This window comes from Malurus melanocephalus, unplaced genomic scaffold (assembly GCF_030028575.1).
Source record: "Malurus melanocephalus ecotype Western Australia unplaced genomic scaffold, MMel_1.1 scaffold_365, whole genome shotgun sequence".
Lineage (NCBI taxonomy): Eukaryota > Metazoa > Chordata > Aves > Passeriformes > Maluridae > Malurus > Malurus melanocephalus.
The window spans coordinates 746831-766561 of record NW_026623597.1 but is presented as its reverse complement, the minus strand read 5'-3'; the positions used below and the strand labels follow the sequence as shown (position 1 = coordinate 766561).

Here is a 19731-nt window from a genome sequence, read left to right as displayed (position 1 = left end):
GAACTTCTTTTAGACTTGCAGAAATTAGGTTGAATTACAAGTGAATTTTCCTCCACTGGGTCTCATCCATTTATGGATTCCTGGTTGCATCTCTTACAGAAGGCACAGCCTATTAGGGGGATAAATGGATGAAAGAGAAAGGCTGCACACAAGGTGTCTGTCTGCAGCCTGGATAGAAGCAGTAAAAGCAGCAAGAACTCAGATTTCTCATCCTACTTCTGGGGCTGGAGAAACATCTTCTGTTCATGCTACAAGTATTTACGAAATGGGACTCAGATCCCAATTTTATGGTAATTTATATAGAATTTATGCCAGGAAAAAAAGGTTGTTTCTGGTTTTAAAAGGAGAAAACCAAACCCAGAATCTATTGCCATTTCCTATTTGTAGCATTTTCTATTCACTGAGGTGGGAGTTTGCTGACATTTTTCAGGTTCTCTTGATCACTTTTTACCTCAGTGTGTGTTTCATAGGGGCTCCAGCATGAAATTCAGAATGATAGTAAAAAGACTCCAAGAAAAAATATTGTCCAGACTACTGATTTGCTACCATAAAATTTTCTGAATCTCTTAAGCTGTGATTACCTGGGGAGCACTCAGATGTGCACATTGAATGTGCTGGGAAAATGCGTGTGCAAAGATAGATGAAATTCCTTCCACTTTGCATTCAGAGTGAGCAAGGGGAGGATTTGAGTCTTTGTCTGGTTTTGTTTTCTTTATTTTTCTCTTTGTCATCCTTTTCAGACCGTTGAAAACTGTGTGTGCATTTTGAGGAACCTCTCATACAGGCTAGCTGCAGAAACATCTCAGGGACAGCAGATGGGAACAGATGAACTCGATGGATTACTCTGTGGTGATGCCAATGGAAAAGATGCAGAGAGTTCAGGGTGCTGGGGGAAGAAGAAGAAGAAAAAGAAATCACAAGATCAGGTAATGAAAGTTATTTGCAGCTGCGTTGTGAGTAGTTGAAGTGCCCATCATTTACAATATCAATAATTAATGCACTGTATTAGAAATTAAGTGCATGGCGCATAATATACAAAACTGTTGCCCTTGTTAATTAGCTGAGAGCTTAAAGCAGAATATGGCTGTGGAGTAATGAAATCTACATTTCTTGCTTGAGAAAGTTGTGCATTATGTGGTGCACCTGGAAACTGTAGTCATGGGTACACTGTGAGTGCCATAAATACTCTCAAATGCTCTTAGAAAGGAAGCCATTTCTAATGAAAAGTGTAATCTGCATGTACTTTATACTGTACTTCCACAGAGCCACGTGTGTGTAGGAAGGTTTTGATGCAAACATCAGGCTTATGTAAATGCACTTGCTTCAAGTGAGTCTTATACCATGCCTCTACATGTTGAGAGAAAACTGTACAGGACTCAATTAAGTAATGTGAGTGAATGTTGAAAAAGTATTCATATTTTGAAATATTTAAGATTGTTGCCAAAGAAGGATTCAAAAGTGAAGCCTTGATTGCTTCCTTAAGTTATTTGACAGGTTATAATTTTGGGTAGGTTGATTTTTAAAGTGTATTTATCTCCTTTTTGTCCCATTAAGAACATATTATTTGGGGAATACTGGCAAATGTATTGAGGAGAAAGTTGTATCAGTACACACTCTAAATAGCAATGAGAATGGCTACTGATTTATGGGCTTTTTCAGACAGCCTGTGCTGGCAGCAGTTAATTTTCCACCTCTTCCTACACTTAGTCACTTTTTTGCATTGTAGTTTATTTCTGCTTCAGATTGCTCAAAGAAAATATTTATTTAAGTAAGCAATTAGGTTCACAGGGTATTTGAATAAATGATGTGAATGAGAACTGAAAATATTCCTGAGCTCGTAAAGCCAATTTGTGTTAGTGTGGAAAAGTTATAGTAACATTACTAAGCTAAAACTTGGATACTGAAAAATGCAGCACTCTTGACCTACTCTTGTGCTTAAACTCCATCATCAGATAACTTGAATTTATTATGGCCTTTTGTTGGGATTCCAGTATTAGGCTACAGTGAGATTAAAAGTGTCAAAGCAAACTAATTTTACCCCATAAAGTAGTCATCATCCCTGTTCCTGAATTAACAGTTCTCACACACTAGGCTTGCATACTCAAAGTGCAGGAGCCAAAAATAGCATGTCTGGATATGAATGCGTCACACTGCAGCTTGGTCTGCTCTTTGATGCTCTGTTTACTAACACATGCACAGACACTCACTATCTGAAGTCTTTTTTAAGTCTTCCTCTTATTTTTTTTCGATGACTTTTGGATCTCAGATTGGTACTTTTAACTCTGTGCTGTTGACTCTTTCAGTATTCCCATAGGGCTTCTCTGTACTTTAACAGCTCCCTATAAAGCACTTTTTTGCTCCTCCAGGCTAAAGAACAGAGCTCTTTTGGTGGATTACCTTTACAATGTACGTGCTCTTGCCAGCTCTCAGATGTGTTTTGTCCGTTTCTATGAGAGCTCATTATCAGCACGTGTTGTGGTAAAGGTCTCCTCAGAGCTGTTTGTGTTTGCCTAATGGAAGAGTTTTCTGTAATTTTTTTAATCCAAAGAAAAGTAAAACTACACACTTATGTTTACGATCTGTAGGCTTCTCTGTGGCAAGGACATAAATTCACTCTTCCCAGAACTGATTCTGTTGTGCGCAGGACTGCTTTGCCTTAAAAGTATTAGAAATATTTTTCTAATTATATTTTTTTCTAATTTTCATCTAATTTCCTTTCAATCTGGATGTCCTACTTCATCTTGCACATGTGGATATTATTCAGTTCAGGAATTTTAAGGGAGCATTGTGAGCCTTCTGCAGGTTATTTTCACTCCATAATCCTCTATTGTTGAACATACCAAATGTTTTAAATGTATTGTTGAACATACCAAATGTTTTAAAGTATATTATCAAATTAACATATTATCAAGGTAACTAGAGTGCCACTAAAAGCAATGCAGCAAAATCACCATGCCAGAAACAGGTCTTCCAAATCACTCCTTAAAAATGGAAAAGAATACCAGTATTTTTCATGTAACCGCATTTATATTAAGAGCATAAAATAACTCAAACTGTGATGGGGGTAAATGTAACTTTTTTCTCCATTAATTTTGCAAAAATAAGCACAGAAATATGTTCAGAGATATTTGTTCAATTGTGGACACAGTTGCGTAAAAAATTGCCTTCTCTCTGCTTCTTTGTCTTTGGGGTCCTTTAATATTTGAGAGTTTTATCTTTTCAAACAAAGCACAAGGCACAGGGACGTCTCTGTCAATTGTGACACCTCAGTATAGGGGAGCAGCATCCCGTCCGTAATTGCTACCTTTTATGTCCCCAGAAAATATGTGTTGAGGGTATAGGTATTTTTTTCTTTTCTTTGGCAGTGCATGGGGGTTTTGAATAACAAAATTGCTGTTTTAGTCTCCCTCAGGAGATAATATTTACAAAACAGTGAGGAGACAAAAATGTTCAGATTTTAGTGAATGCAATTTTGAAGTTTTGCTATTACACTATCACTGTAACTTAGTTTCTTTATTATTAGGTGTATTTTCTTGAAGTCTATTTATGCATTTATGAGGTAATCTTTAATTTTTGGATAAAAGTTTTAGTAAAAAAAGTAGTAGCAAAACTACTGTAGTTGCAAAATAAAACCAGATGTATCATTTTAGACAAAGGATGTGGATGAAGCTGCATTTTTCCATACTTAAAAAAAAATCCCTCACAGCGCTGGGGAGTTGGCTTCTTAAACCATAAAACAGGAGAAACTTGATATTAAAATCACTTTCTCATGGGTTTTCTCTATAATGAAAGAGGAAGTTAATTTCTTTGTTTTATGATTAAGGAAGCAAGTATCCCAGTTTTTCTAGGTTGTGTTTCAGTTGCAGTCACATATAAGTTTCTTGAAGAGGAGAACATAATTGAGAGATAGTATAAAATGTGGCTTCTTTCAAAGGCCTTTCAAGAACAAACTGGAATTAATTTTTTTATTAATGACATCAGTTGTCGATACCAACAGCAACTTCTGTACGTACTGAAATCAAATATGAGATGGTCTTTGTTCAGATCATAGGTCTAATGATACCTTTCAAATTACTTTGCTTAAGGAGTTCCCTTAGGATCACAGGAAACAAGTGTTCTCCTCATTTCAGAATAAAGGTGGGTGGTGGTAAAAGAGCCCACAATCATTTCACCACAGCTGAAGGAGGTTCCTGAGGCATCTGCTTTGTCACACAAATTGAATGTTAGAAGAGGCCCAAACCTGCTAAAGGTTTGTGATAAAGTCTTGGTATAGCACCGGTTTTATCTTTGGAGAAAYAGAAAGCAAAGCTTCTGTTAAGGTCTCAGGAAAAATAAGTGACACTCACCTGACTTCTGTCTCAAACCTCTAGGGCTGTAATTCTCTGCTGTCAACGTTGTTTGTTCATTTTCCTCTGCTGCTTACCTGTGATCAGCTGGTGCTGAACCCTCAACCCAATAAGCTCTCCAGCCACAGAGCCCTTCATCCCTGACTAGGACCTTGCAAACATCAACCTCTCTGTCTTGTATTGTGTCACTCTGCAGATGAAAACTGATATTTCCACTGTTGTTCACGCTGCTGGCATGCTCACTGCTACCAACAGGTTTATTCTTTGAACTGTATGAGAAACAAGGACTATGACAAAAAGCAGTTAGGGAAAATAAGGTGTATGGTCCAATTTCTGTAAAAAAAAAAAACCACCAGGGAGTTGTCATTGATCCTTATTTTACTTCTTGTTATGCAGCCCATTATGTGTACATGTGGCACTATTTCATTTCTTTTCCTTTCTTCCCTAAGAAAAACAAGTTGACTTCTTAGCTTCATGCTCCTCTCGAGTTCCCCATCTGTGATCATTCTTGTCACACCAGAATCTAGCCCAAAGTCTGTTTTTTTGATTGGAAGTGACACTTCTGAAATGAGCCTGACCTTCTTTTCACCTTCTGTCAGGAGCCTTAAGGTATAACAGTAACATTTCAAGTCATATATCATTAAGAATTGACTGGCACACCTCTTTAGCATGCTTGCTAATTGGCCTATAAATTCTTCTATCTAGGTGAAATAGCAGGCTTAAGGCAATAATACTTCAAAAAGTATAAAAAATAAACCTGCCAGATACTTCTTTTCATGTGGTGAGACCACTGTTCTATCAAGGATACATCAATACTGTACTGAGCCATACCAAGCTAATAAGCAYAGGAACAGAGAAATGGTGGCAGCTCCTGGCTTTAACCAATAATTTGAAAACTGAGATTAGGGATGAAAGGCTGCCAATATTCCCTTGCTCAGAAAGAATGTTGTTTCCACTTGTTTCCACTTCCTTGTCTTGCACAAGGTGGTTTTGCCAAGCATTGAGTCACAAGAGTCAACTGTCTTGAGCGATTTCTTACAGAGCTTTTTGAAAACTCTTTCTGCTTTCTTCCTTGCCTACACAGCATCTTCCCAGATACTCTGTGAGCTTCTCAGTGTCATTTATGGCACTGTTTGTTTTCAAAGTCAAAATTGCAAGGTTATTAAACATAATTTGTATTTGCCAATTTGTGGAATAGACTGCAAAGCCAGTTAGTTTCAGCTTTCTGTGGAGAGAAGGGCATTTAATGACATCCTTTCCATCCCCCTTTGTTTGGGAGGGGTCTGGTTTTAAGCAAAGACTAAATGCACAAACTGAATCAATATTTTTTTTTTAGCTAAGCATAATATAAATAAGTTGAATAAAGGCATAGACAACTATTTTAAKTGTAATATATAATATAAAGTACAATTTAGATTTATTATCTGAATTAATTATAATGATTCAATACGTTGAAATGTTTTGAAAGCATTTCAGACATCTTTCCTATAATYGTAAATGTTGTTGTGTCAAGCTGGGGAGGGTACTATTGTTTATGCAATAAGCTCTGCCCACTCCTACCATACTCCTGTAGTCTCTGTGTCAGTTGACACCTTCGTTTATATTCACCACCTTTGTTTAGTCCTAGATGTCTAAACTGTAGGCTGACTTGATGTAAATAGTGGAATTCCTGCCTCCTTTGTATCAGCTGCATGGATTCTCATCAGCCCTGAAAGCAAGCTCTGTGACTTTGGTGAATTTTTGTTGCCGAATTTTCCATTTCTGCTGTTGACAGCGTTGGCCAATGCACCTCTTGGACAGAGGTGTCCAAAAGAGGTCATTGGACTGACATGTCTAGGGACAGCTGGCAGAGACTGCCACCACCACTAAGACATGCAGGACGAGATTCCAGTGTCTTCCCAGGAGGCCTGGTCATTTAAAAGCCTTTGGCATTTCAGAAATGGTTTTAGTAASCACTGTGTAATGGCTCGTATGAATTTTGTCACTGCTGTTTCAAGGAGCATAGCTACAGAATTATCAGACTATGCCAGATGTCTAGGACCACTGGAGAGAAGTCTAGATGGTTTTAGACTTGTTGGGTTTTGTTGTAATTTTGCCTAGATTTTCTTTTTCTTTTTTTTTTTTTGTAGCGGTATTTGGTACAGACTGGATGAAAGGAAGTATTCATATGTAATAAATTAACATGAAACACTGTTGTTTTGTTATCACAGGAAGACCTGTGGTCATGTGATACCTATTTAAAAGCAAACCCCACCAATTTGAGGTTATTAGTACAAACCCCAGAATTTGCAGTCTAGTTCTCTTACTGAGTTGGAGCCTTCCCAGGTATTCAGCACAATTGCACTACAAATACGGACTTGTTTTCACTAAAATGAGAAAAGTGGTGGTAGATAATCTGTTGTGCTGCTCAGAAGAGCATCTCAATGAATGATCTTTTTCTTGTCTCAAAATTCCTTACTAATATGAAAATTTGGAAATTGTATTAGTGTACTCTTACTATCAGAAGTCTGTTGTTCTTAAATGATTTTGGTATTTGGCTTTTTATTTTTCTTGACTTTCACCCTTTCTTTGCAACAGTCTCAGGAAATGAGAGATTTGTATCTCACCCACGTAACAAGCAGTTTGTCAGCTTCAACCACAATATATGTGGGTAATTTCAGCTGAAGGAGGGAAGCCTGGAAGGAATATTTGTTTATGACTTTTTTTTTTTTTTTTCCTCTTTAGTATCATCTAGGAAGAGTAATTGCATGTAGTCATCCTCTTTTTTCAGAGGCTCCTACTGCAGCCCCAGTGTATCTCAAATAGACCTTCCTGATCATTCCTGATGGGCTGCAGTGCAGTAACTCTTCTGGTAATTTACTGGGTAGAGGTGTTTAAAGGGTGAGGATGTTGCCTCAGCTCATTAATATTTAGAAATGTGAACCTCAAAGCAACTTCTTCCRTGCCTTAACCCCTATTTTAGACATAGACTCTAATACCACTTGGGGAAAAAGACTGTTTTTGCTCAGGTGGTTGATGTTTATGAAATACAAAACGAATGAAGATTGGGAAAATCTCCTTTGCAATGGCTTCTTTGCTTACCTGTCTCAGTTCCACATGCCCCCCAACAGCTGGGCTGTGCAGCTTCAGGTCCTGGTCTCAGCTGCACAAAAGGCACCAGAAGCCATGAAGCCCTGCAGGGAAGAGGCTGCCACAGGCASAGAWGGTGCCRTGGTTTAACCCCAGTCAGCAACTCAGCCCACACAGCCACTCGCCCAGTGAGGTGGGGGTGAAGAAGAGTAAAAGTGAGAAAACACGTGGGTTGAGGTAAAAACAGTYTAATGGGRAAAGCAAAAGCCCCACATGCAWGCAAAGCAACGGAAGGARTTCATTCACCACTTCCYGTGTTCAGCCATGCCCAGAAAAGCAGGGCTCCATCAYRCRTAACAATGATTTGGGTAAACAAACCCGGTGCTTCAAATGTTCTCCCTTCCTTCTTTTCCCCCCAGTTTTAAATACTGTGCATGACACCGTGTGATATGGAATGTCCCCTTGGTCAGCTGGAATCAGCTGTCCTGGCTGTATTCCCTCCCAACTCTTCTGCATCCTCATTCTCCTCGCTGGTGGGATGGGGAGGGGTGAGCAGCAGAAAAGGCTGTGTCAGTGCTCTCAGAGGCGACTAAAACAGCCCTGAGTTATCAACGCTGTTTCCAGCACAAATCCAGTGCATGGTCCCATACCAGCTACTGTGGAGGTAATTAACTCTGCCCCAGCCAAAACCAGCAYGGTGTGGYGGRCAGTGACAGCMTCTCTGTGCAGCCRCTCAGYTGCTCTGGGTGCAMACATTGTGTTTGAAGAGCAGTGCAGGACATTTTCCAGGGTCACTGAATTTCCTGTGCCTTCCCTGCCACATGCATATGTGGTACCAAAGATTTTCATCATTATTACACAGGCTCTGAAGCATCACAGTGTCTTGAGAAAAGGGTCTTCCCTCACAGTTGGTGATAAATTAATGCAATCATGCTAAAAGTGAGTTGCAGGAAGGGCAGGGAAATGCAGTAATTTGTCTCACTTTTTTYCCTAATGTTTTCTCATTACTGGGCAGAATGGCAAAACAACATTAAATATTAATTTTTCTGCTAGATCGTTTCTAGTGCTTTCTATGYGCCAGCACAGCACGAACATGTATATAGGGCTCTGTTTATATCAGCTGATTTTCCGTAGTCCTTGGGATCATAAGAATATAAATACCTGAGCATTAAAAAAAAAAAAGAAATTATGCCTCCACATATGCAAAAATGGGTAAATCTGATACATTTGATGCATTTCATGTACTTTGTCCTTGAAAAAATACGGTAAATAGCTGTGCAAACAGTCTTCAGTTGCATAATGCATAATTCGTGCAAGTTGGGATGAGGCAAGTGAAGACCTGAATTGGTGCCCTTGGACATCACAAGTCATTCATTAGTGCAAAGTCTAAACCTGGTGTGAGGTCAGATTTGACCTGTAAGATATGTCTCTCATTTGTTTTCAAAAAAAAAAAAAACTGACAGTGTAAATGATTGAATTCTGAGAGTTAAAATAAGAAGCAGGCTTTAATGTATTTTTTATGAGCTGAAAAGAACTCATTTCTGGCAAGGCTGGTGATTTATAAGGAGTAAAAAGGAGAACCAAGTCACATGCAGCAAAAACAATCTATTGGTTTAAAGGCAGAAATGCATTAAAAATTTCAAAGGCACAGCACTATARTAGTGTCATTTTGATGGCATTGTTTCTCCAGAAGACATTTGTCCTCTAGTTTCTCAGCCAGCACTGGGTATTGCTATGCCAGTTTTTTAAGCTTTGTAACATTTGTCCAGTGTAGTGAGTTTCACTTCTGAGCAGCTTTCTGKGTTTTGGTACCTGCTCATGTGTATTGAATGGTCCCTCTAACTTTCCAGTTTGGTGTTTGTTCTGCTTTAATTTAGTAAAAATACTGTTTCCATTCTCAAAAGTACTAATTACACAGCACTGATGAAATTGKATTAGTTGTCATTCAAGAAGACTTCCTTGATTGTCCCTTATAATATATAAATACTCTATTTTTGAACTTAGTGTAAATGAAATGATTGATACTTCCTGAAAACAAGAGATTCTAGGTCTTTCCCAGTGCAAGTATTCTCCTGCACTCATGACTAGTTAAATTAATTGTTGCAGATTTAAACCAGAAGTTAATTTGACTCATGCTATATTTGTATGTCTAGTAGATGTCTAATGTTATGGTACAGATTTTTTATTTATATAGACACAGGAATCTCTAACCCCAAGGTACTAAAAGGTTTACTTTTTATTGTCTTACACAATGTGGGCATGTCAGAGGTGTTAGAAAAGATATTTTRTAAAAAAGTTGAGGCTTGTTCCTAACAGTAGCAATAATGGCATGAATTCTTTAAATCTCTTTATCTGTACAAAACAAAATATACAATAAATATATAAGTAGATTTCCATTTAAATTTTTATTGAAAGTGCATTCCACATCTTACTTTCATTTAAAAGGCAAAAAGAAAGTCTGTATTTTCTTTTGAGACGTTTCATACTTCGGTGCAAGTGTTGTGCACTCCACTGGAGAGGGGAATCCCTTTTTTCCTGGAACAAAGTATTTCTGGGGAGAGTGAGTTTGCTGCTACCTGTTGTCCCGGTTTAAATATTGCACATTTTGGATATCAGACTTGGGTTGTTTCTCATGGCAACACTTTGTATGTGATGAGAGGAAGGGTGTGTTTTGTGAGAGCGGGTTCTGCCAATTGCATCGGCGTGTCAGCCCACACATCTGGCTGGCTGGCGGAACACCTCCTGCACGCTCCTTGTCGGAAGCCAGGAGAAGTTGTGCAGTTGGGGAAGACTTGTCACACTTGTGTCTTTCATGGGATGGAGGGCTCACGGCCTTGAAAGATTTAGTTTTCCATTCTGTGTTGTTTTTCCTCTCTTGAGAAGAGACAGAAYGCAGAGAGTTGTGAAGGGACAATCTCTTCTCCCCATGCAAGTTCTAGATTTGCTTAAGATATGTGCATTGGGCTTCCGTTCCCACACAAGAAAATACATGCAGTRCAGTGTTTTTGTTATGTCAGCTAGCTAAAACATTGGGATTTCTGCCAATCTTATAGCTCGTCTATAAGGAATGTTGAGTACRAAATTTGGTTCCTCTGTGGAGAATCACTTGGTGTGCAAAAATTGAGAACATCTGTTTATGGGCAGATGCCTTCATAGATGTTAGAGTTTCAACTGAGGCAATTCTCAAGTGTGTTTCACTGTTCTTCCTGACAATCTGATTTGTGTTTTCTAACAGTGGGATGGCGTAGGACCTCTCCCAGACTGTGCAGAACCACCCAAAGGAATCCAGATGCTGTGGCACCCTTCAATAGTCAAACCCTACCTCACACTTCTTTCTGAGTGCTCAAATCCAGACACGCTGGAGGGGGCAGCAGGGGCACTGCAGAAYTTGGCTGCTGGGAGTTGGAAGGTAGGAATATTAACACAAATACATATTTCTTCTTCATCTCTGAAGYAATCCTACAGTTGACAGCAGGTTGGTGATAGAAATGTACCTAATTGCTTCTGGTAGTGGAATAACCTTCTGCTTTCATAGAGCTATCTGCAGTCAAATTTGGGGTAGTTTCAAGTCCTGAGTAGTCATATCACAGCAAATGTCAGCATACAGCAGTGAAGATCACATCAGTCAAGTCAAGTATGAAAAATTGCCACTGAAAACCAATATCCAAATGAGGAGAAGCAGTTCTTTGTGATCCTGGGTGACAGAGCTGTGAAAAATGAGCCAAAAATGCCACCGGTAGCAATCAAATGAAACCATATTGTTTTGTCATTGCKGAAATTGGTTGACATTCTGTCTCTTAGGAGAAGCCAGAGCACTGCAGAGGAAGATATAAATGATGTGAACCAACACAAGTAATCTTAGCATCTACTTTTTGTAAAAAATAAGGCATTATTAAAATACATCCACAATATGATTACATATATACAATGAGCAAGGAAATGTGCARTCAMGGCACTCTATTCCAGCTAATCCTAMTTTTCAATTATATTCAAAAGATCCATTTTTCTKTCATGTATTATTTGCAGCAAGTTGAGTGAAAAATTTAAGAAAATACTTCTAAATTTAGAACAGCTCAGTAAAATTCAAGATAACATTGGACTTCATTTACTTTTTATTGAAACTGATGGTAAACTGGTTTAATTGGGTGGAAGTACTAACTGTCTAATCCTGTGGTGTAACTGTAATGCATTGATTTTAAATTAACTCTCAGCAGGAATTTTTCTCATTTACAATGGAAACAGTCACGTATGGGGAATTGCAGTGATCGAAGTTTTGTCTTCAGAAGATGTCCTGTTGGGTTTTAAACCATCAAATATTCGTATGTGATACGTAAATACCAATTTAATCAGGCATTCATTTTGAAATACTAGCGCTGGCACTGAGAAATTGTTTTCTTTTTCCCATAAAGTTTTATTGGAAGTTGGGTTGGCACACTCACTAGCTCTTCCAAGGCATATGACTGTTTTTTGGGTTTTTTTTTTTTGAATTGTGTTCCACCAAAGATAAAAAATGKTTTTGACTGTTGCATTCAGTGGCATGTAAAATGATTTAACAAAGTATCTGTTCAGTGAGTTTTGTCCTGTGTAAAGACTGTGCCTGAAAATCATTATGCTTTTATTATCCTGATGCTGTAGAGTATTTCAGATGGTGTAATCCTGGCAGAGAAATGCAATAAGTGTGTTCTATCCATCTGGGAATGGGTGTAGCTCTAGTCCAAATGAGAAAACAATGCATGCATGTTTGCCAGGACTAATAGAAGTGCTAAAATCCAAGCGGTGTCCCTTCTCCCATTTCTAATAAATCTGTATACCTGTCATACTTTAGTTGGCAAAGGGGACAGGGAGAGGAAGGAAGGCTTTGCAGAGCTCTTTCACGAGTGCTGGCTTAGAAAAACTGGTTTGGAGTTTAATACTATCTGTGCTGATACCATGGGAAAAGCTGAGTTGTTCTCATATTGCTCTATTTTTCTAAAGATTCACCAATTCTATTACAAGGGATGTGCAGACAGAGAATGAATATCCTTAATTTCACATGTCATACTAGCCATTTTTGTGAGGGGAGTAATCCTCTTTGGGGATTACATAAGCACTGATGTTTCCACCTTTTGACCTCTCCTTTCCACTGCTGCAGTCCAGATTTAAATTACTGAAATAAAAGAGAAAACTCTTAAAAGAAGAGGTTATTCCCAAGGGAGATTTTAATTTTTTTTTAGTTCCTACAAGAAGCGGTAATTGTATAAAGAATGGAATTTCTTTTTTTTTTTTTTATTTGAATTCTTTCAAGAAGAATTTTATGATGGACTGAAAGAGAGAAGAGCAAACTGCATGAAGAAAAATAACGTTGCTATAAATATTAACAGCAATAGCAGTTGTGGTTTTATTTCCAATTAGCATTATTTTAATGCCAGAAGAACCACGGACTGTTACGAGGCACCCAGCGTACCAGGCATGCTCACACACTCCAGAAGATACACTCCCTTCTGGAAAAATACACGATGTGGTTGATACACTTGCATAATTCCTTCCTAGCTGTTTCACCCTTTTGGTTCCTCTGGTACAAAGCTGTCTAATCCTCTTGGGTGACCAAGAGGTAATATTTTTAACACAGGCAGTGCTTAGCCAATACTATTACGCAGGRAAAGTGAGTAGATAAAAGGAAGCCTGAGTAATTTTTAAAAAATAAAAACTTGTGTAGGGGATTTAGATAAATGTCTGCCWCTAGAATTAACAGATGATATGTGTCTAAATCCCCTAGACTACTTTGGAGAATTTCAGGCACAAAAAGAAAGCACTACTATGTAGCTTTAAGGATTATAGCTCAGAAAGGCTAAAAGTTTTCATTATTTCAGGGAATATAGTTTCTCAGTGATACATACRCATAAAATCAACACATGCACATGGTGAAACATAATCTGTACAACATTTTTAGCACTGCTTCATGTGCAGGAATTCAGTTTAAAGCCAAATAGTAATGTAAAAGAAAAAAAAAATTGCATACTTTTATTTACATACAATTTTTCTGTGTCAAAATGAAACACTTTGGACCAAAGTCTTGACTTATATTACCCATCTGCAAAGTGAAACTTGGGTTTTTTTATAATGACTACTGCAATAATGGGTCAGTGCAATTATTATTAAACCAAACACAGTCTGTAACAAATCAAACAAGGAGCCTCCTGGTGACAAGTATATTAAGAGATCCAAATGAAATTTTATCAATAAAACAGTATTTTGAGGTATGAGAAAGAATATTTTCAATGTGAAAATCTAACCTGGCATACTTCACAACTGCAAGTGTTCACTTTGGTATATATTCTGATTTTGAAAAAAGATTTCCATCTTATATACAAAGCAAAACTCATTTTGGAAGAGGCTATTTCAGATAAACAGGGTCATTTGTTCTTCTCCACCAAGAATTTGTTCTGCACCAAGATGTGGTGACATCAGGAGGGCACTAGGATTGGAATCTGAAGAAGAAACATCTTTGACATGGAAAATTACATGCATGTCCTTACAGAGATCTCTCTTTTTATTTGTGTGCTTATTTGATGCAACTACGCAAAATAGGAACGGCCCTTCTGCAATGGTCACTATTACACAGACAAATATGTAACTCTTTTGGAAAGACTGGGCAAATTAATGTTTTCCACATCATTTCCAGGGTACCACTTTGCTTAAGGTCTGACTGCTGCCTGGGACAGTGACCTGTGACACCAGCAGGTGTCTCTCCCAACAGGGTTGGTGGCTGCCACTAATCCACACTCGGAGCACACTCAGTSCTGCTGCCTGAGAGCAAAGGGGCAGTTTGTCAGCCCTGGAGCTGTGCCCACCTACACCTTCTGCAGAGCTCAGCTGCCACCTGGCACTGGGAGTGTTTCTGTTTTAGGAAAGTAATTGCTTCCCAAAATATTTCATCTCATCAAATCTTAACAATTCTAATCTCACTATATCATAAACACCCTTCAGACAGAAGGAGCAGCATGTGAAAAGCGTGGCCATTGGGTTTGGCTTTACTCCCTTTCATTGCCACCTAAGATTTTTCTTTTTTTTCAAATAGAATTTTTGTAATATACTTAATATGAACTTGAAATTTAAAGCTGCTTGGAAATAGGAAATGAAAAATCTAGAGAAACACATTGTTCATCAATCTTACCTGGAGTTTTCCCTGAACAAATAAGGTTTGAGATATGCTTTTGGAAGCAGTGCAAACTCTTTTATTTCCCATTAGGTATTGACTTTCATTGGGAGGTCTGTTAGTTCTCTTTGCCACTTAATTTGTGTTTAACCAAATTTGTGCAAAAATGTAGAAATAAGAAAAAAGAAGATTTGCTGACTCCCTCAGCGATATTCCAAAKACAATTGTCTGCTTATTAAGAAATCTCTCCCACTATAACCCTTCAAACCAGAMGTTCTTTCTGCAACCTCATATATTTTTTAATTTAATACTTTGGATTGAAAAAATTACATGGTTTAAAATTACAAGAGTCATACTGTAAAAGATGATCTTTTATATGTAGTCTAGCATTAGTACTTTTCCTCAGATGGTGAAAATGAAAGTGGCAAGTTCTTTTAGTTTTCACCTTGGTCAATTGGCTATTAATGTACTAAATCTCCTGAGCCTGTAAAAAGTTAAATGCAGAATGTCCTCGAGTTAACAATGTCAAGCATCCAAGGTTATGTTCCTTCTGAACAAAATCAGCCTCTCAGGAAGAAAGGAAATATTAGGATATCTGTTTATTACTGTGTCTGTGTGTATGTATCTTGCAGCTGAATTTGGGCTGATCTCAGTTTACCTGCAGACATTACTGCAGTACTGCAAGACCTGTTGCTCTGAACTCCCAGAATCACGAATGCTGCTGTATTTATAGAAACAGTTTTGTTGTCTTTTACATCAGTAGCCAGATTAAGTGCCAGCTGGGCTTTGGCCCTTCTGATTTTCTCCCTGAAACCTCAAAACATCCGTGTAGTCCTCCAGAGCTCCCTTCTTCCAAAGGGAAGGGAAGAACCCTCCTTGTTTTTTCCTGAGCTCAAGCAAAGCTCTTTATTCATCCAGGCTTCCCCACCATCTCACCTTTTAACAKACAGGGATGACTTGTTTCTGTCAACAGCAGGAACAAGCTTTTAAGATTTCCTGCCTGAAGAATGTGTAGCCTTCCTGAGCTTCTCTGCCCTTCAGTAGTGTTTCCCAAAGGATCCTCCTCAGCAGCCCAAAGTTGGGCCTCTGCAAGTCCAAGGTAGCAGTTCTGCTGCTCTCCTCCTTTCTTATCCTTTGAATGTACCATGAGGAACAAGTGCTGCTCTGTTGAAGTCAGTATCAGTCTCTTGAGACTGTAGCATTCCTAGACTGGTTCTTTCTAGCTCCTTTTCCATTCCRTGTTTGATCATRCTCAGCAGGAAATGAGGAGGCTCTTTGGTTAGAATGTCCCTGCCTTTGATCCCCAATACACCGGTGCAATACCTGTGTGAAYAGGGTTTATGGGYCATTGGCCTGATCCCTTGAGATAGSCTAGATSCTATCTTGTTCTTTGTTCCTTAGTCWAGCAACTGCATTTATTTTGTTAATTCCCTGCTAGAGAAATCGGACTCTCATGGGACCAAGAGCTCCATTAAGTAAATTATTAGATAAGGAAACTGAAAACATAAAAGGGACCAATTTAGACACAAGGTCAGTGCAGCAGCTTCAAAGAGTGATATGAGAAAGAGTTTCAAGCTCTTTACCATCCAGACACTTGAAGATAATGAGTAATTATTTTCTAAAGCAGCAGACATCTAGGTTATCAATCTTCTCTTATCAGGCAGGGACATATTTTGGGTACCTTGCCAGACTTTTCTGATTACTCTAGTTATTTATGTATTAACCCTTTGGAGTTTCATCAGGCTGTTCTGGGTGCAAGTTTTTTGGATTACAGTGAAAAGGCTTATTTTCATTTTTCCAAAAAGACTACTTATAACACACTACGTATTCAAAAAAGGAAAATTTTTTAAATAACCCATACTTTATTCAGTCAGAAATTCTTACCTGGGTAGAAACACCTCATAGATGAGGTAGCATCAGTTGTTAAAATGAAATGTATTGGCTCTATAGGACATAGGACAAAACTAAAGGGACAAGACATTATTCAAGAAGCAAGACCTGCTGCTGCAAAGACTTGTATCACAGACATCATGAGGAAATGAGCATGGACATGTGTATCTACAATGGGAGCACAGTAGCTCATGGTGGCTTCATGTTCAAAGTAATCCCTTACCATAAACAGTTTGCTTCCCATGAGATGTGTCACTTTTGTCCCAAAGCTTTTCTTTTTAAATTATATTAGTTACAGTGTTTGGAAAACTGTAGAAATTCTCAGATCATTTTGGATGCAGTTTSGTACATACTTGAAATGCAGAACCAAGAGTGATGAGGTACAAGGGCAGTTCCTTATCAACTTTACCTTCATGTTTGAGATCAACTTCTGTTAACACTGGTTTCGTTTTCTCTAGTTTACTTATTTAACTTTCTATCTTTACCCGTTGGATTTTTTTTTCTCTGTAAACTTGACTAAGGTTGTGGAGCAAGTGAAGAGTAACTAGTTAATACTTTTCTCTTGTCCCAACACAAAGATACAGAGAACTTGCTGGTAGGCTACCAGATAGGATGGTTTCTGAGAACAGATCACTGCAGTCAGGGGCAGAAAGCCCTTTGGAATTGTCTTTCTGCTCTCTTCAGAAACTGCAGAATGATAAATAAATTTGAGAGCTTTGCTCTCTGTAAGGYCATGTGAATCCTTAGGGATCCCAGTAAGAGTTACTTCAGTAAAGATCRGTATTTTCCAAATATAAAAACACTTCCTTTTTTTTCCCTGACAGGGAAAATCTTCGATTACTCATTGATCTTTGATTATTCAACACGCTGTTCTCTTTCATGGTCTACTATTTTACTACACTCAGCATCTTTCTAAATCTTTCTCAGCAGACCTCGAGTCTGTCTAATCTTCCTGATATTCTTGTTAATTTAGTTTGYTTTGTCATGCCTGCTGCCCTGATTTAGCTTTCACAGTGTAGTTTCCATCGCAGCRGTTCCCTTTAATATTCAATAACTCAATAGTCTTTGGGTCACAGTGTTGAACTGCACCAATACAGTGAAAATTCTAGTCAAAGATGAAGTATGTGATGAAATATTCTGCAGATACTTCAGCAACACTGATGTCAATGTCAGGAAGGTGAATCCATTCAAAATGTYAGGTGTATACAGTTGTTGGGCAATTTATTTTGGTCATTCTTTTCTTTTTCGTTTTATGATGGACATTTCTTGGAAAATTGTTCAGTTTGGTCTTCTGTGTTCCTGCTTCATAGGGGACTAAAGAAAACCATATGAAACACTAAAAGGAGTTAACTGACTAAATGCTTTTCCTTTTTTCCTGCAAAATATATAGGAGTTTTATTTAGATTAATTACTCTTTTTTAGAGTTTCAGCCTAATATAATCTTAACCCCTAGAACTATTCACCTCTGCAAATGATCCTTTATAATAATAACTGACAAACAAAAAAAAATTTTCATTTTTGCTGCATTTTTCCACCTGATTACTGTGATGAAASTAAAAAGGGAACTACTAATGAAAGTGGACATAGAGCTCTACTATGTACCTTCAAAGTGATGTATAGTAGTTATGCCCCCCGAATTTCATTATTGTTGAAGTGTATTCATGCACAGAGTGTGKCTCCTGTTCTTGTCTCTGGTAATTTAGCCTCAATCTGATGCAACAATATGATTTTATTTTATTTTATAGCTGCTTGTTCCCGCTAAAGTGTTAGCTGTTCCCACTGGAATGCTTTTGCTTTACAAACTGACCATTTATTTGATCGTTGACACTGCCACTGATTTGTGCAGTAACAGGATGATTAAGTGTATTGGCAGAGTGCCTCATTTACCTACTGATAGGCAACAAACCCTTGGTTTCTTTTATTTCCTATGATTCTCATCTCTTTGCTTTTATACTTCACTGAGCTCATATTAGCAATTGACCCACACAGTGGCAATGCAGGCGCGTTCCGCGATGGCTTTAGGCAAACGGAAGGATCATCAGTGTACACGAGAACAAATCAATTTTTCCATTCTCTGCAAGAATAAAATGGCCTTTTGAGGCATCTCAATTTGAGCGTTCCTGAAATCCGCTCAGTGCAGCGTAATTGCTTGCAGAGACTCGTCCTAATTGGCAGCTTAAGGAAAGAGAGCCAGACAGTTCATACCACTTCCCACATGGAAAGTTCTCCAGAGACTGTGGAAACAATTAAAAGCATTTCTCTCTTTCTGCCTAAGGTCCATGACTTGAAACAGCAGATGAAATGATAGCAAATCGCACATTGAGGAGTCTATGAACCTTTCCCAAAGAGGATGACATCCTCTGGAAAAAGACAGCTTGGGAGAGAGAGGAGTCCACAGGGGAGAGGAGAGGTTTTGTGCACGCTTTTGTGTAGTTCTCCTCCCATTGTTTTCTATGTGTATGTGCATCTGTAAAGCATCATATCTGGATCTTTCCCCTGTGAAAACTTTGGAGCTGTATTTTTTACTGTTGTGATCAAATTAATTGGCTCATTACAGATCCTGAAGTCTTAAATGTCATTTATTCAGTAAGGAGGGTTATATTTTCTCGTATTTTTCATACTGAGTTATTTCAGTGTTTCTCCTACAATGTCTTCTACTCTCCCTAGGGTTACATTCCCTAATTTGTTTGTTTTAAACTTTTGGGTTGGAGTGGATGATAAAAATTGTACATCCCAAGAAGTCTGTTGTAAACCTGGCTTTATGAAACAAGTGCTTGTGTTTTCCCTTGGTAGCTGACTGGAAAAAAAAATCAAAGGAAAACTGTTTACTRAGGTTTTAGTATGGAGGTTTTTAAAATATGGTGAGTAATCTAAAGGATCATTTTTGATTCTCTGTGGTATTGMATAGACATAGATAAGCTTTTTTCTCTCAAAACAAACACCCCCACTGATTCCCCATGCAGTCCATTTTGGAGATGCTACATCTGTGATGTACTTCTGCAATAAACGTCAGCATCTTACAAAATATTGTCTGCTAGCTTGAACTCTCACCTCAAGCAGACAGATGCACTTCTTTCTCAAAATATTCTCACTGATACCTTGAACTCTCACGCTGGCAGTCACCCTGTAATCACAGCAGACACAACAGATGCCTCCCCTGGGAGAGATGTACAGAATTCAGCATTTTTTAAGTGCAAAGAGGTATTGCTCATTTTCCAGCTGCAGGTGAGAATGCGTTTAACTGGCAGGTAAATATATATTTATTCAACCAGGAAGGTTAGAAATATTCGT

At 38.3% G+C, this 19731-nt stretch overlaps 1 protein-coding gene across 1 annotated transcript in view; it reads left to right on the top strand.

Moving 5' to 3' along the window:
- Positions 1–740: 740 nt before the first annotated feature.
- Positions 741–19731, top strand: part of LOC130580826 (catenin delta-2) — a gene marked incomplete at its 5' end in the record, with an annotated part of 92351 nt that continues 73360 nt past the window's right edge. The window contains 2 exons of the mRNA XM_057378579.1: positions 741–926; positions 10651–10824. Coding sequence (XP_057234562.1) covers positions 741–926; positions 10651–10824 — 360 coding nt within the window. The remainder of the gene's footprint in view (positions 927–10650; positions 10825–19731) is intronic.